Source organism: Xenopus tropicalis, chromosome 8 (assembly GCF_000004195.4).
Source record: "Xenopus tropicalis strain Nigerian chromosome 8, UCB_Xtro_10.0, whole genome shotgun sequence".
In the NCBI taxonomy this organism is placed as follows: Eukaryota; Metazoa; Chordata; class Amphibia; order Anura; family Pipidae; genus Xenopus; species Xenopus tropicalis.
In genome coordinates, this window is record NC_030684.2 from 14,016,263 (window position 1) to 14,033,320 (window position 17,058).

At 42.5% G+C, this 17,058-nt stretch overlaps 2 protein-coding genes and 4 long non-coding RNA genes across 7 annotated transcripts in view; 1 reads left to right on the forward strand and 5 right to left on the reverse strand.

Moving 5' to 3' along the window:
* LOC101730328 (coiled-coil domain-containing protein 77-like) overlaps positions 1–17,058 on the reverse strand; it is a gene marked incomplete at its 5' end in the record, with an annotated part of 135,632 nt that overhangs the window by 111,023 nt on the left and 7,551 nt on the right. The window lies entirely within an intron of this gene.
* On the reverse strand, positions 4,607–6,898 carry LOC116407014. Its single transcript, XR_004219985.1, has 2 exons — positions 6,853–6,898; positions 4,607–5,241 (listed from the first exon to the last, which is right to left on the reverse strand). It is a non-coding gene; the product is annotated as an uncharacterized LOC116407014 (long non-coding RNA).
* On the reverse strand, positions 10,741–11,424 carry LOC116407012. Its single transcript, XR_004219983.1, has 3 exons — positions 11,385–11,424; positions 11,134–11,222; positions 10,741–10,780 (listed from the first exon to the last, which is right to left on the reverse strand). It is a non-coding gene; the product is annotated as an uncharacterized LOC116407012 (long non-coding RNA).
* Positions 11,014–15,930, forward strand: LOC116406964 (serine/threonine-protein kinase mig-15-like). 2 transcript variants are annotated; one of them, XM_031892187.1, is made up of 12 exons: positions 11,014–11,255; positions 11,686–11,721; positions 11,915–11,980; positions 12,167–12,223; positions 12,539–12,658; positions 12,901–13,005; positions 13,107–13,197; positions 13,296–13,414; positions 14,095–14,149; positions 14,538–14,619; positions 15,319–15,470; positions 15,841–15,930. In XM_031892187.1, exons 1-12 carry the CDS (start codon positions 11,136–11,138, stop codon positions 15,852–15,854), a joined length of 1,017 nt encoding a protein of 338 aa, XP_031748047.1. In that variant the 5' UTR covers positions 11,014–11,135; the 3' UTR covers positions 15,855–15,930. The 2 variants fall into 2 exon arrangements, with proteins under 2 accessions (XP_031748047.1, XP_031748046.1); XM_031892186.1 differs by lacking the exon at positions 15,841–15,930 and having other exon boundaries at positions 11,029–11,255; positions 15,319–15,808.
* On the reverse strand, positions 11,490–13,161 carry LOC116407006. The gene is made up of 3 exons (XR_004219973.1): positions 13,085–13,161; positions 12,515–12,652; positions 11,490–11,530 (listed from the first exon to the last, which is right to left on the reverse strand). It is a non-coding gene; the product is annotated as an uncharacterized LOC116407006 (long non-coding RNA).
* LOC101730393 lies at positions 14,677–15,896 on the reverse strand. The gene is made up of 2 exons (XR_209531.4): positions 15,805–15,896; positions 14,677–15,460 (listed from the first exon to the last, which is right to left on the reverse strand). It is a non-coding gene; the product is annotated as an uncharacterized LOC101730393 (long non-coding RNA).

Below are 17,058 nucleotides of genomic sequence, written 5' to 3' on the forward strand. Positions count from 1 at the left end.
CAGCCCCCCCCAGCCCAATAAATAGTGACTGTCTGTGGCACCTTACAGCCCCCCTGGCATTCCCAGTACCCAGAGGCACAAACAGCCCCCCCAGCCCAATAAATAGTGACTGTCTGTGGCACCTTACAGCCCCCCTGGCATTCCCAGTACCCAGAGGCACAAACAGCCCCCCCAGCCCAATAAATAGTGACTGTCTGTGGCACCTTACAGCCCCCCTGGCATTCCCAGTACCCAGAGGCACAAACAGCCCCCCCAGCCCAATAAATAGTGACTGTCTGTGGCACCTTACAGCCCCCCTGGCATTCCCAGTACCCAGAGGCACAAACAGCCCCCCCAGCCCAATAAATAGTGACTGTCTGTGGCACCTTACAGCCCCCCTGGCATTCCCAGTACCCAGAGGCACAAACAGCCCCCCCCAGCCCAATAAATAGTGACTGTCTGTGGCACCTTACAGCCCCCCTGGCATTCCCAGTACCCAGAGGCACAAACAGCCCCCCCCAGCCCAATAAATAGTGACTGTCTGTGGCACCTTACAGCCCCCCTGGCATTCCCAGTACCCAGAGGAACAAACAGCCCCCCCCAGCCCAATAAATAGTGACTGTCTGTGGCACCTTACAGCCCCCCTGGCATTCCCAGTACCCAGAGGCACAAACAGCCCCCCCAGCCCAATAAATAGTGACTGTCTGTGGCACCTTACAGCCCCCCTGGCATTCCCAGTACCCAGAGGCACAAACAGCCCCCCCAGCCCAATAAATAGTGACTGTCTGTGGCACCTTACAGCCCCCCTGGCATTCCCAGTACCCAGAGGAACAAACAGCCCCCCCAGCCCAATAAATAGTGACTGTCTGTGGCACCTTACAGCCCCCCTGGCATTCCCAGTACCCAGAGGCACAAACAGCCCCCCCAGCCCAATAAATAGTGACTGTCTGTGGCACCTTACAGCCCCCTGGCATTCCCAGTACCCAGAGGCACAAACAGCCCCCCCCAGCCCAATAAATAGTGACTGTCTGTGGCACCTTACAGCCCCCCTGGCATTCCCAGTACCCAGAGGCACAAACAGCCCCCCCAGCCCAATAAATAGTGACTGTCTGTGGCACCTTACAGCCCCCCTGGCATTCCCAGTACCCATTTGAGCTGGTTTATAGTTATGTGTTTACTGTCACTGTGTGTGTCTGTCCCTTTCCCTTCTCTGCACTGCTGGTTCTGACTCCTGATACAACTCCCCAATATCCATTCATTCCTCATTCTCACTGGGTTTATAGTTATATGTAACTGTCACAGTGTCTGTCTGTCCCTTTCCCTTCTCTGCACTGCTGGTTCTGACTCCTGATACAACTCCCCAATATCCATTCATTCCTCATTCTCACTGGGTTTATAGTTATGTGTAACTGTCACAGTGTCTGTCTGTCCCTTTCCCTTCTCTGCACTGCTGGTTCTGACTCCTGATACAACTCCCCAATATCCATTCATTCCTCATTCTCACTGGGTTTATAGTTATGTGTAACTGTCACTGTGTCTGTCTGTCCCTTTCCCTTCTCTGCACTGCTGGTTCTGACTCCTGATACAACTTCCCAATATCCATTCATTCCTCATTCTCACTGGGTTTATAGTTATATGTAACTGTCACAGTGTCTGTCTGTCCCTTTCCCTTCTCTGCACTGCTGGTTCTGACTCCTGATACAACTCCCCAATATCCATTCATTCCTCATTCTCACTGGGTTTATAGTTATATGTAACTGTCACAGTGTCTGTCTGTCCCTTTCCCTTCTCTGCACTGCTGGTTCTGACTCCTGATACAACTTCCCAATATCCATTCATTCCTCATTCTCACTGGGTTTATAGTTATGTGTAACTGTCACTGTGTCTGTCTTTCCCTTTCCCTTCTCTGCACTGCTGGTTCTGACTCCTGATACAACTTCCCAATATCCATTCATTCCTCATTCTCACTGGGTTTATAGTTATGTGTAACTGTCACCGTGTCTCTCTGTCCCTTTATGTTCTCTGCACTGCTGGTTCTGACTCCTGATACAACTTCCCAATATCAATTCATTCCTCATTCTCACTGGGTTTATAGTTATGTGTAACTGTCACAGTGTCTGTCTGTCCCTTTCCCTTCTTTGCACTGCTGGTTCTGACTCCTGATATAACTCCCCAATTTCCATTCATTCCTCATTCTCACTGGGTTTATAGTTATGTGTAACTCTCACTGTGTCTGTCCCTTTCCCTTCTCTGCACTGCTGGTTCTGACTCCTGATACAACTTCCCAATATCAATTAATTCCTTTTTCTCACTGGGTTTATAGTTATGTGTAACTCTCACTGTTTCTGTCCCTTTAACTTCTCTGCACTGCTGGTTCTGACTCCTGACAAAATTTCCCAATACCCATTCATTCCTAATTCTCACTGGGTTTATAGTTATGTGTAACTGTCACTGTGTCTGTCTCTCACTTTCTCTTCTCTGCACTGCTGGTTCTGACTCCTGATACAACTCCCCAATATGCATTCATTCCTCATTCTCACTGGGTTTATAGTTACAGTATGTACTGCCCATCTAAGAGCAAACAAAGCCCATATAAACCTCACTCATCAAAAGGGTACACTTAGGGGTATATTTATCATGCTGTGTAAAAAGTGGAGTAAAACATCCCCGGTGATGTTGTTCATAGCAGCCAATCAGATGCTTTGATTTGGTTTTCTAGCTGTTGAAATCTAATTGCTTATTCGTTGCCCTGGGCTACATCACCGGTAATGCTTCTCTCCACTTTTTACACAGCATGATAACTATACCCCTTAACCTTTAACAGCAGCGCCTGCATTGTTATGTCAATGTGATGAGAGCTGCCTTCCCCCTAGGAAAGTGACAGTTGGTACAGTCCGTTGGTTGCCATTGTGGTGAGAGGTAAGTGTACATCTCCTCTGATAGATGTTTTGCCTAAAAACCCTTATTTTAGCTAAAAAAGAGGGGCAATAGTTGGGTGACTCCCCCCCCCCAGACTAGGGGATGTTGCTCCTGTCACTGGTTTTAGTGAATTTGGAGAATTTTCCACTAAAATGGGCTTGTTGTCCCCAGTACTGACAGGCTCCTAAGAGTTTTGCCCCTCTGCCCCCGGGTATCTGCCCTGCCCTTATGTACCAACCTGGGTACACAATAAGTACATACAATGTATATACTGCACATCTAAGGGCAAATAAAGCCCATAAAAATTTGTCATATGATGAGAGCTGCCTTCACTCTAGGAAAGTGACAGTTGGTAGAGTCCATTGGTTGCCATTGTGGGGAGAGGTAAGCAAGCATCTCTCCTGTAGTAGATGTTTTGCCTAAAAACCCTTATTTTAGCTAAAAAAGAGGGGCAATAGTTGGGTGACTCCCCCCCCCAGACTAGGGGATGTTGCTCCTGTCAACGATTTTAGTGAATTGGGAGAATTTTCCCCTAAAATGGGCTTTGCAGGCGCCTTTACTCCCAGCGCTGGTTGGGAGACACAGACCCAGGGTTGGGCAGTACTGACAGGCTGCTAAGAGTTTTGCCCCTCTGCCCCCGGGTATCTGCCCTGCCCTTATGTACCAACCTTAATGTGTAACTGAATGTACTTGCACTTACCATGGACACAGGGCCTGATTTACTATTTCTTACTATTGCAGGGGGTAAATCTAAATCAGTGCTTCTGAAATGATGGTGATGCCCCTTAGGGGAATGGTAGCAGCCAATTACTGATTGGTTGCTATTGGCAACTGCAACTTGCATTTAGGCACCTATGTTAGTAAATTAGCCCTAGTACCAATTTAACCCCCTAGGTACCACATGGAATCCCGGCCTGAGTGTCAGTAAGCGTGAGATTTGGGGGAACACTTTGAATGGGGCCCCTGATCCAATGTTGCACCTTAAAAGGGTAAATGCATTATCCGTGAAGCTGACTTGCCCTTTTTATTCCCGTCTCTATACAGATTGCTACAGTGTGTGACTGGTTAGCGACTTCGGCGCTTATCCACCTTTTTGGATATTTTTTTTTCTGGTTTCTCCTCAGTTCACCTTTTCCACCCTTAGTGAACGAGCCTAGAGGAGAGCCAGCGCCTATTGAGGGGGCCGCTTAGGGTTCCCCGGCCCTGGGCCGGCCGGCCGGCCCCCCCCGGTCCATCTTTTTTTCCAGCACCTGGAGCTCCATTTGAGAGGTAATGTAGCAAATCCAGTTTATGATTTCTCCTACAGCAAGTCTCGCCCGCATGAAAAAATAAATTGTACATAGAACACAGTATTGGGAAATGCTAAAGTGATGTTTTTCATTTTGTCTTCACAGAAACAACATGTTCAAGCGGCTGAAGTGCTGTTTCTCTTGCTTCGGCAAGGTAAGGGCTTCATCTCTTTCTGCTGTAACAGGACATATTTCATTCTGTGGGAAACTTCATGGAGGGGCAAATGGAAAGGGAACACCTAATCACATGACCTGATAGACTGCCCGCAGCTCAGACTAAGGGGCATATTTCATATTTGTGTCTTTTTTGCATTTTTTTTCTACTTCGACTAAACTCACTAACTGCGGATGTTACCATATTTATTTAAAAAAATCTATTTATTAAAAATGTGATCAAAGATCGAAACAACACGAATACCTAAAATTCATCATTTTAACATTTTTTAATGGGTCGCAAAGCTCAAAAAATTAAGACTGGAATAGTTGGAATGTTTCACTATGACACTTCCCAGTGACTTCTACAGGATCTCGCCAGCAAATGTACCGGCAATGTACTTGTAAATTTATAATAATTAGTCCTCCGGCCCCAGCCAACCTCCAATCGCCTCTGATCCACCCCGTCACCTCCAATTCCCTCCCCCAACTTGCCTCCCTACCCTGCACTGCTAGGTTCACTTGATGTGGGCGGGGATATCATTACTCCGCCCCTATTTGCATCATGCCCCGTATCCTGGGTGCCGCCCCTTAGCAAACATGCCCCCACCCTGGCCGGTATTAGACATAACAAAAGGTGGAAAGCCTAATTGTGCCCCCAACTATCACTAGTGCTGATTCCGCTTTAGTGTAGGGGATACACAGTGTCATACTTGTGTTTGCACCAAATCCCTCATGTGTCACTCAATACTCACTCCTCCATTTATTGCATTATAGTTTTCCTATTTGTGCATTTATTTTCTCTGATAAAACTTTTTTTCTTCATTACAGAGGAAACGAAAGCGGGCAGATAATCCCACCCCTGAATCTGCCATGGTAAGAACTGGGCAACATCATTTTCCTATGAATCAAAAACAAAACAAGAAGTAATCACACAAGGTTGAGTGTAAAAATATCTCTTACCCACAGTTGTGGTGGGTCCAGGTGCTCATGCCCCAGACCTCTCAGCATAGGGAGCCATCATGGGAAAATCAAAAATAGAAAGGGCAGGCATTCCGGATTTTTTCAACAAAGTTGAGAAATGCAGCAACAAAAGTAGTTTACATTAAAAATGTATAAATTTTATTGGATCCATATGTAAAAACAAGAAGCCTTACGCGTTTCGTACCAAGAGCACATGGAACACCATTTTCCTACCTACTTGTGTTATCAAAGCCGTGTTATTTCCTTGCCTATAGATTTCTATGCTAAATAACCTTGATGCACTATGTACATAGGGGCCAATTTACAGGTATGGGACCCATTATCCAGAATGCTCGGGACCTGGGGTTTTCCGGATAAGGGGTCTTTCCGTAATTCGGATCTCCTACCTAAAGTTGGCTAAATTATTTAAACATAATTAAACCAATAGAATTGTTTACTCAATAAGGAATAAACAATCTAGTTGGGATCAAGTACAGAATGTTTATTATTACAGAGAAAGGAATCATTAACCAATAACCATAGTTCGCCCCAATAAAGGTAATTATATCTTAGTTGGGATTCAAGTACAGGTACTGTTTTATTATTACAGAGAAAAGGGAATCATTTAAAACATTAAATAAACCCAATTAGGGCCGTTCTGCCCCCAATAAGCGGTAATATAATCTTAGTTGGGATTTCAAGTACAGGTACTGTTTTTATTACAGCATAAAAAGGGAATCATTTAACATAAATAAACCCAATTAGGGCTGTTCCTGCCCAATAAGGGGTAATTATATCTTAGTTGGGATCAAGTACAAGGTTTTGTTTAATTATTAGAGAGAAAAAGGAAATATTTTTTAAAATGTGAATTATTTGATTAAAATGGAGTCTATGTGAGATGGCCTTTCCGTAATTCGGAACTTTCTGGATAATGGGTTTCCGGATAAGGGGTCCAATACCTGTATTAAAGTTATCCAAGGAAAATTCAAGATTTTTTTTTTTAAAAACCATAAACGTATAAAACTTTATATGACTTTTTTTGACTGGCAAAAAGTGCGCCAGGTTTAAGCTGGTACCATCATTTGGACCTGGCAACGCCGTTTGCCACGTGAGTAATAAATAATTCAATAATAAAACACCTGTCCCTGAATATTACATATAACTGATTTTAACTTCTTTCTAAAAAGCTCAGTTAATTTGATAACTTGACTTTTATCTCTTTACCAGGAACAACCAGAAATCCCTGGCAAAAACACCTGCCAAGTAAGTAGTAAAAAATATACATGAAATGGTTTGGTTTTTGGTAGTTTAGTGAATTTGTATTGTACCGGGTCTTTTTTAGATACTAAACTACAGAGTTATAGTAAACTGATCAGGTAACTTTATTTCTCTTAGGAGGAGAATACAGAGCCAGACTTGAAGCCGGTGATAGAGAACTGCCGGGTAAGCGTAAGAGGGGAGGAGAGTTGGGGCAAATGAAAATCACCCTATATTTTATACAAGACTGTATATTAGCTTCTTTATTACAACGAGCACATTTTTCTCTTACCTTTTCTTTAATCAGGAGACTCCAGAAATCCTGGACATGAAGATCTGTCAGGTAAGGAAAAATAATAGGGTCACAACAGAGAAAGACATTTTAGATTCACTTTGGGGGGGCAATTTGTTAGGTACCGACAACCAGCGTTGGTGAGTCTGTCCCTCCTCCTTATTATGCCCTGTGTTACACAGCAACATACATCTTCTATTTCTCATATATTTATATCAAATAACACTTTCCCACACTTTGCTTTACTTTCAGCCTTGAGAAATATTTTTACAATCTTTATTTCTGTCTTAAACAGGATGAAGAAGTGACTGGGCAGGAGAGCCCCGACACCGGCCCCTGCCACTCACAGGTAAGCAGAAAATAACACATGAATGAAAAAGATGCATTTTTATCATTTTCTCTGCTGATCTGAGGTTTTCTTTCTTAACCAGGAACCCTTGGAAGAGCAGGAGGACCCTCCCATCAACACCTGCGAGGTACGGGGGCCTAAATGTTTGCAGGAGTCCCAATGTGTTTTTATTTGAGCTACAGGGTTCATGAATAATATCTGTAAAGGATAATATTCATATTTACCTAACAGGGAACCTTATCTACTAACATAGTGTAACTGAGGCTAACTTGCCCAAATGCAGTTGCCCATACCAACCAGTCAGCATCTGTTACTTAGCGGACTTCTATCTTGTATAAATAAGACAATGAAAAAAATATGATTGGCTGCTATGATTACATCCACTCCTACAATGTAACTCATAGGCTACTGCCGGGGAGGGGAGAGTAGGGGCAAATAAATATCACCCTATATTTTATGCAAGACTGTATATTAACTTCTTAAAAAAAGAAAAAATACAATGTGCAACATCTTTCTCTTACTTTTTTTTTAATCAGGAGACTCCAGAAATCCTCACAATGGACATCTGTCAGGTAAGGAAAAATAATAGGGTCACAATAGAGAAAAACATTTTAGAATCACTTTGGGGTGGCAATTTGTTAGGCACCGCCTACTTCCCAAACTTTTGCTTGGGAAAAGCTATAATGCACAAACTGATACCATTTATTAAATGTACTTGCATTTTACTGTCTTTTAACCAGGATTGTGAAGAACCAGCTGAGGCGAGCAGCTACAAGGTAATAACCAATGAGAGAAAAAAGACACTGATCATAATTCATTATATAATTATAGTAATAAAATTGATTTATTTGATTATATTCTCTACTGAATTGAGTTGATCTTATACAATGATGTTTTCTTGTTTGACTAGGAACCCTTGGAAAGCTGTGAGGAACCTCAGCTAGAGACCTTTGAGGTAAGCAGCAATGAATTGTATTTTGAATGATCATTTTGCCCTCAATATAACATTATAGCTTTTTAAACCTATTTGGGCCCCTACATCTCCCAAACTCCTATATAGGCCCCATTCCACCCATGCCTAAATGTTAGTTGTTTCTTAACAGAAAGGCCAGAACCAAATGTAACAACCATCCACCCCACTACGTAGCTCTGATTTATGGGTAATGCAAATGTAGACGTTTGGGTGTTGCATTTCTTCTTTAATTGTGGGTACAGTTCATTTATTAATATATATTAACTCCCCCAGATACCTCAGGAATATGGCACTAACACCTGCCAGCCTGAACTCTTTGAAAGGGAAATAAATACTCAAACTAATGATACACCAGGAGAATAGTCGCCCGGGATAAAACTCGCTTTACTGCAGGCGACTTAATCTCCCCTCCCACCGGCTAAAGTGCAATTCGCTGGTGGGAAAACACACACGGCGCGGTTACTTTGCCAAGTAGCCTGAAGTTGCCCCTTGAGAAAACGTTGGGCTATTTGGGAAAGTAGCTGTGCCACATGTTTCCCACCCGCAATTTGCACATTAGCCAGCGGGAGGGGCACAAGGGCTGGTTTGTCACCCACGGTAGCCAAGATTTATCACAGGTGACAAAACATCCTGTGTGTTATTACCCTAAAGCCTTTAATACGGTTTGAGCTAAAGGTTTCAGTGCACTTTTTTATTATAGCCTTAATTATATTTTCTGAAATGCATTTTGTTGCAAGATTAATGAATGAAAAAGATGCATTTTTATCATCTTCTCTGCTGATCTGAGGTTTTCTTTCTTAACCAGGAACCCTTGGAAGAGCAGGAGGACCCTCCAATCAACACCTGCGAGGTACGGGGGCCTAAATGTTTGCAGGGGTCCCAATGTGTTTTTATTTGAGCTACAGGGTTCATGAATAATATCTGTAAAGGATAATAATCACATTTACCTAACAGGGAACCTTATCTACTAACATAGTGTAACTGAGGCTAACTTGCCCAAATGCAGTTGCCCATACCAACCAGTCAGCATCTGTTACTTAGTGGTCTTCTATCTTGTATAAATTAGAAAATGAAAAAAACATGATTGGCTGCTATGATTACATCCACTCATACATTGTAACTCATAGGCTACTGCCGGGGAGGGGAGAGTAGGGGCAAATAAAAATCACCCTATATTTTATGTAAGACTGTATATTAGCTTCTTTATTACAACGTGCAACATCTTTCTCTTACCTTTTCTTTATTAAGGAGACTCCAGAAATCCTGGACACGGAGAACTGTCAGGTAAGAAAAAATAATAGGGTCACAATAGAGAAAGACATTTTAGATTCACTTTGGGGGAGCAATTTGTTAGGTACCGACGACTTCAGCGTTGGCGAGTCTGTCCCACCTCCTTATTATGCCCTGTGTTACACAGCAACATACTCCTTCTATTTCTCATATAATTATATCAAATAAGACTTTCCCTTCAGCCTTGAGAATTTGTTTTACAATCTTATTTTTCTGTCTTAAAAAGGATGAAGAAGTGATTGAGCAGGAGAGCCCCGACACCGGCCCCTGCCACTCACAGGTAAGCAGAAAATAACACATGAATGAAAAAGATGCATTTTTATCATCTTCTCTGCTGATCTGAGGTTTTCCTTCTTAACCAGGAACCCTTGGAAGAGCAGGAGGACCCTCCCATCAACACCTGTGAGGTACGGGGGCCAAAAAGTTTGCAGGGGTCCCAATGTGTTTTTATTTGAGCTACAGGGTTCATGAATAATATCTGTAAAGGATAATATTCATATTTACCTAACAGGGAACCTTATCTACTAACATAGTGTAACTGAGGCTAACTTGCCCAAATGCAGTTGCCCATACCAACCAGTCAGCATCTGTTACTTAGCGGTCTTCTATCTTGTATAAATTAGAAAATGAAAAAACTATGATTGGCTGCTATGATTACATACCCTCATACAATGTAACTCATAGGCTACTGCCAGGGAGGGGAGAGTAGGGGCAAATAAAAATCCCCCTATATTTTATGTAAGACTGTATATTAGCTTCATTATTACAACGTGAAACATCTTTCTCTTACCTTTTCTTTATTAAGGAGACTCCAGGAATCCTGGAACCGGACATCTGCCAGGTAAGAAAAAATAATAGGGTCACAATAGAGAAAGACATTTTAGATTCACTTTGGGGGGGCAATTTGTTAACACAGGCTGGGAATCCGACCCCATGTCCCTAAATACTTGATGTGCCGGCGCCCCGAGCCATTGCGCTGCCTTGGGTTCAGGCAAACAGAGTGGATTTTGGTGGGAAACTCCTGAGTATAGCTCCAGCCAACACAATGGCTCCAGGTGCAGGCACAGCAATAAGCTTTTTGGGGTACAGGGGGAAGATATTCAGCCTGAGTTTAATCTCAGGCCGAGAATCCACCACATCTGCCATTCCCCTTATACAAGTAAATAAGCACCACTGTGTCGGGCTCATTTACAGCCTCAAGTTGTGGTTGAGCAAAAAATGGTGCAGTTATTGCTTAAACTGATACCATTTATTAAATGTACTTGCATTTTTCTGTCTTTTATCCAGGATTGTGAAGAACCAGCTGAGGCGAGCAGCTACAAGGTAATAACCAATGAGAAGAAAAAGACACTGATCATAATTCATTATATAATTAAAGTAATTGAACAGATTTATTTGATCATATTCTCTACTGAATTGAGTTGATCTTATACAATGATGTTTTCTTCTTTAACTAGGAACCCTTGGAAAGCTGTGAGGAACCTCAGCTAGAGACCATTGAGGTAAGCAGCAATGAATTAAATACCAAACAAAAAAAGCCACTTTGAGTTGGCAATTTAAGCCCCTCAGACTAACACTAACATTGGGGGGGTTAGGTTCTGCAGAGTTTGCAGCCACCAATCAAATGCACAAGTAAGGGAGCAGGGAGCCACTGGGGCTCTGTACTTACTAATGTTGCCAAACTGTATTTATATTTCCCAGGAGTCACCGATGGAAACTGGCACTGACACCGGCCAAACAGAGAGCTCAGCAACAAAACTGAGTGAGAAGAAGGTGGAGGAGATTAAGGAGGTTTGAGCTGAATTTAATACTTTTCTCTCAATATATCATTAAACCATTTTAAACCTATTCGGGCCCCGTGCAGGCCCCCTATCCCACCACATCATACAAACTCTTATGTAGGCCCCATTCCACTCTTACCTGAATGTTAAATGCACAAGTGCTCAGTGGGGCAGTTGGTCACCACTTTTTGCCTCCGTTACAGCCTCTCAGACCTTCCACATCTCTCTTTGCCCTTCTAGAACATGCAGACTAAAGCAAAGATCCAGGCTTCACTATACATAGTCCTGCAATCAGAGGATTTTTTCATACAGAGGGTTCTCCGTTAGCTGGGGATTTACTTTAAGAATGAATGAATCCTTTCCTTGTTCTACAAAATATAATGTTAGCAGTTGAGCAAAATGAGTTGCTCTGATTAAACCCTTTTTTTTCTCTTCCTCAGGAGGATAACATCACCCCACTCTCGGAGAAATACCCAGTAAGTAGCTGTAAAGCTGTATTTTGCCACAACATTCACAGTTTGGCTTCCATTTTCCAGCCCAAAGCCTTCCACCCTGTTTCACAAGTTCCTCCTATACCTTCTGTGCTTCTCTCATGTTACAAAGGTTATTTGTCCAGCTGAATAATATTAGTTTGATTATCACATTTTCAAATACAATGTTATTTTTCAGGAGCCCGGGAGGTATTTGAAGCTAGGGGAGCCAATCGGGCAGGACCCCAACGGAGTCGTCTACATTGTAAGATATTTTATTCAGTGTTAAAATGAGTCACTTTGTGTCATGCTTTTGGGTAATTCTGTCCATTGGTTGTGCTCTCTACAGCTTTGTTCTTTCCATATTTACATGCTACTGTATAGCTTTTTGCTTTCCCATAGCGTTCCGTTAGTAATGATCACTGAGCTTCTTTCCCTACTTTTGTAACAGGGATGGCACCAAAGAAAACAACTGGAAGTGGCCATTATAATAATTAAACATCAGAAGGTAATGTGTCTTCATGATTACTCTAATTAGATACTAATTAGTATTTTGTTATACCTACATTATAGTTATCAGTAGAAAGAGAACTTGCTAACCAAATACAGTCAGTGAAATACCCTGGCCCCTAATAACTATGTAACAGTAAAATAACAAATGCAGTTTGATATAAAAGAACACAAGGGGTCTCGGTCATATTATACAATACTCAAGTAGGGATATTACAAAGCTGTCATTTTTCATAACGACAAGTTAGGTTGGGGTGTTTGAAACTGTTATTGTATCCATTTTATTTACCTTGTTTCTTTTGTTTGAAACTAGAAGCAACAGGAGATCAAGAAAGAAGTCGAAATCCTGCAAATTGTATCTGGCCACCGGAATATCGTCGACTTCTATGGGGCCTTTTATCATAAGGCCTCATCAAAACATGGAGGACTATGGGTAAGGAAGTGTTGATTCAGAGAGGTTACACATTTATGCAGCAAACATGCCAATTGTTACTGATCTAATACACAAGCTAGCATTTTGGATCCATACATGATCCAGTTTGGTAAGAAAGAGTCAGATTTAGCTGATACTGCAGTCCCCCCAAGACTTAAAGCCACAAAGCCTTTTCCTCGGGTTCCCAATAAAATTGTAGGTAACTAAAATAGTTGGCCAAATATTCTTTCTTTATCTTCTAGATTGCTACAGAGCTTTGTACCGGTGCGACTGTAGAAGAGCTAATTGCCACCAAAAGGACCTTAGGCGAAAGATGGATCGCCTATATTTGCAAGAATGTGATAACGGTAGGTCACCTGTTAAACTCCTTCCTGCTATTCTCATATTTCTAATTAATCAAAGAGTACAAAATATTTATATACTTACTTTTGCTTTCTTGATTTCTCAGGGCCTTAACCATCTGGAAGAGAAGAATATAATCCATCATGACATCAAGCCCGAACACATTGTCATCTCCTCATCCGGAGAGGTGAAGATCGGTAAGCGACACAAGGATATTTTTTTCTCTGTGGTGTTTACTGCTGGCTTGTATTTCTAACTAAACATTAACATTCCTGCTTTTGTCATACAATTTTAGGCGAGTTTTGCTTTGCGACCATCGGAGGAAGGAGCGCCAGCACTTCGGGGACCATGGCATACATGGCTCCGGAAGTACTGGCTCATTTTGCCCAAAACAGCGGCGAATATGACCATAAGGTATTGTCATGTCTTCTCTCTCTTTTTAGCTTAGAGTTAGGGGCATATTTAGCAAAATGTGAGATTACACAGAAAAACTCACTTTCTATTCATTCCTATGGGATTTTTAGAAGCCAATTTATCAATGAATGAAAGTTAGAACTCACCATTTGATAAATACACTTCTAAAAATCCCATAGAAAGGAATAGAACGTGGGCGAGTTTTATATATTAAGCTTTAAACTATGTCACTTACACAGGGTGAACTGCATGTAAATGTTCCACTCGCTTTACTTACCCCTCTCATAACAGAGAATCCAGAGCCGTAATGTGGTTTCTGTGATACGAGAATCTGAAATGAGAGAGTGAAATGCATTTTAAGTGCAGGACACAAGAATAATAGAAACCAACTCCATTAGACTGCTTATGCTTTATGGGGATGTCACACTCCATGTAACACTCAAGACTCTCAGTTTGGGGTATTTGGGGACATTTTCTAGACATAAAAGTCACAGCAATTCACTACTGGATTTTAGGCTTCTAATGGATTTGTTATTGTGCAAGCCAAATAGAATCACTATCAGGGTGTGGGTGGATAGGTATCAGAAGTATCCAAATCATCTGCAACTGCAATTATTTTCATGTACTCTGTGTATAATCTTCTCTAATACTCGTCTTTTCCCCCATATTGTAATATCCAGGCTGACATCTGGTCACTAGGGATTGCAGCCATTCAAATGGCGGAAGGACATCTCCGTAAGTAAACCCTAGAGTGTGTGTGTGTGTGTGTACTGTACTGCATGTAGAACTGTTAGTAGAATGGGCAGGGGGCATTTATGTGTCACGCCGTAACATAGAGTATTATTAAATATAAAAATCAAAGGGGGTGATATACTAGCATTTTAATTTGCTGTGTTTCCATAATACACAATTTTTTGAGGTAAAGAAACTGGAATTTTTTCAGAATTTGACTTTTCAAACTTGAAAATGTACCCATTTAATAAGAATTTAAAACAGAAATGTAAATTGGTAACTAAAACCTGGCAAGTACCTTTCTAGTGTAAAAATGTCAATTTAAGTAAATCGCCCCCAAATGTTGTATTCATCAGTCATCATGTTTTTGTGTTGTATCTTTACATCCCAGCATTCAGAAGACTTCCCAAGAAGAAGCTGATCCAGCGAATAACAACTGGTCCAGTTCCATCATTACCATCAAGGGGCAATTGGTGAGTCCCTTTCACTAGAATAGCAAAAGGCAGCAAGAGGGTAGAATAGGCAGTTAGGTGGGGAGGGTGGGGAAATGGAAAGCGTGTAAGAAGGTGTGTGAATGAGTCAGGAAAGGTGGAGAAATGGGCAAGGTAGACTTTATGGTGAGGGGGACATTGGGATATGACATAAAGTAAGGATGGGGAAGGGATAAATGGGAAATAAGTGAGGGCAGGTAAATGCTGTGAGATGCCATAGGCAGTGGCTATTTATTGGGCTGGGGGGCTGTTTTGGCCTCTGTGGATATGAAATGCCAGGGCCTATTTTGTATCCCAGTCCGGGCTGAAATAAGGGTGAAGGTGATGCGTAATATGTGTAGCTCTATGCGCAAACGCAGACTCTCGTGCTGAGCTTGAGCTCTTGGGGCCGGTATCTGGCAGCCAATACAAGCCGGGCTAAGATATAGGCAAAACCAGAGAGACAGTAATTTGGTCACAGGTAAATGTACCCTTATAATTCAGGGTTCATAAGTAAGTGCAATAGCCCCCCATTTCAGGCAGAGCAGTGGAACCCTTAGAAGGGAAGGGGCTCACCCCCTATTGCTGCCTGTGCTGTGATTGGGTTGGGTACAGAGCGGCAGGATCAGGGAGTCGTCACACTGTGAACTCTGGGAAATGTAACACAAACAATTATCATTTTACCACCGTTTTTTTTTCCAGGAGTGACGAGTTCCGCTTCTTCATCAGCGAGTGCCTGCAGAGAGACCCAGGCAGGAGACCATCTGCAAGGCAGCTCCTCACGCACCCTTTCATTGCCGAGCTCCGGGGTGAAAGGGGGGTGCAGAGGAATATCGCCCAACACCTGCACAGAGGTAGGGGAACTGCTCATTCTCATTATAGTTCATGTGATGCACAGACTGTAATCATTTACTGTTCCCATTCCTACAATATTCTCCTGCTTTCCTACATACAATATCATTCTATAACTAAAGCCACCAAGAATAAAGACTAAGATTGGATTAGGGCAGAGCTCACTAAACTGGGCTAAATCTACAGGAGAGACAAACATCTGAGAGGGGAGAACATGTTATTATTAGACAGTTGTAGTTGGCCTTTAAATTAGCAGCAAAAGGGAACGTGATATAAAACATGCATATAAATGCAAAGAGTAACAAGGAACAAATTGCAGAATTATTATATACTCACCTACTCCATGGATAACACTGAACAATCTCTCCTTAGGAACGAGGCACTGAAACGAGAACAACGAGGCAGCCATCGGGGGAGGGTCGGGGGCATAAATAGGGGGCCTAATTACCATCCTTGGGCCCCCACAAACATCTTTAACATCGTGGTCCCGATGGCAGCCCTCCATGTTCTCTTCATCAGGGAAACAGCATCTTCTAATATCTAGTAGAATTAAGTCTAAAACAACTGGACTTTTCTGAGTTTTTCTTGAAAACGTTTCACCACTCATCCGAGTGGCTTCTTCAGTTCAAATGACTGGTAGGGAATTCCCCGGTATTTAAACTCTTGATGGTAGTAGAGTCACAGACATCCAATCACAATGGTTCCATTGAACTTGTTCAGTTAGGTGTTAGCTGAAACTGACAGGTGTAAGAAGGTATGATCCAATCACAATGGTACCAAGATTCTCATTGATGAAGGTGTTAATCCTTCAAAGTACATGACTGGAAGTGTGAACTGTTGTGAAACTGCCGGGGTAAGGATGTCAACGCGCCATTGTATGTTGGTGACAAGCGGTGTCTCAGGCCCCCTCCTCTGTTCAGGGATGGTTTTTCCAGGTTGGCATAAATGGCCTCTTTCACACCTCTTTCAAACCATCTGTCCTCTCGGTCCAAAATATGCACGTTACTGTCCTCAAAAGAGTGACCTTTTTCTTTGAGGTGTAGATAGACCGCTGAGTCTTGTCCTGAGGAGTTTGCCCGCCTATGTTGGGCCATTCTCTTACAGAGAGGTTGTTTTGTCTCCCCAATGTATAAGTCTGAGCACTCTTCACTACACTGGACAGCATAGACCACATTACTTTTCATGTGCTTGGGTGTTGGGTCTTTCGGGTGCACCAGCTTCTGTCTCAGGGTGTTGCTGGGTTTGAAAAACACAGGAATGCGATGTTTGTTGAAAATTCTCCTAAGTTTTTCTGATGTTCCAGCAACATATGGAATGACTATGTTGTTTCGCCTGCTGTGTTCCTCCCTTCTGTTTGTAGGTCTGGTCTTTCTGTTGGTCTTTGATTTGGTTTTGATGAAGGCCCAGTCTGGGTACCCACAAGTTTTCAGAGCTCCTTTTAGATGTTTATATTCTTTCTCCTTGGCCTCTGCATTGGATGCCACAGTTTCAGCCCGATGATGTAGAGTCCTAATTACACCCAGTTTATGTTCCAAAGGGTGGTGGGAATCAAACAGCAAGTACTGGTCTGTGTGGGTGGTGATTCCCACC

What these genes read in the sequence shown, in the direction of transcription:
- LOC116406964 (XM_031892186.1), top strand. Translation starts at nt 11,136, where the DNA reads ATGTTGCCAAACTGTATTTATATTTCCCAGGAGTCACCGATGGAAACT. An exon ending in GCGGCGAATATGACCATAAG is followed by an intron (nt 13,415 to 14,094) that starts GTATTGTCATGT and finishes TGTAATATCCAG; the next exon opens with GCTGACATCTGGTCACTAGG. An exon ending in TTACCATCAAGGGGCAATTG is followed by an intron (nt 14,620 to 15,318) that starts GTGAGTCCCTTT and finishes TTTTTTTTCCAG; the next exon opens with GAGTGACGAGTTCCGCTTCT.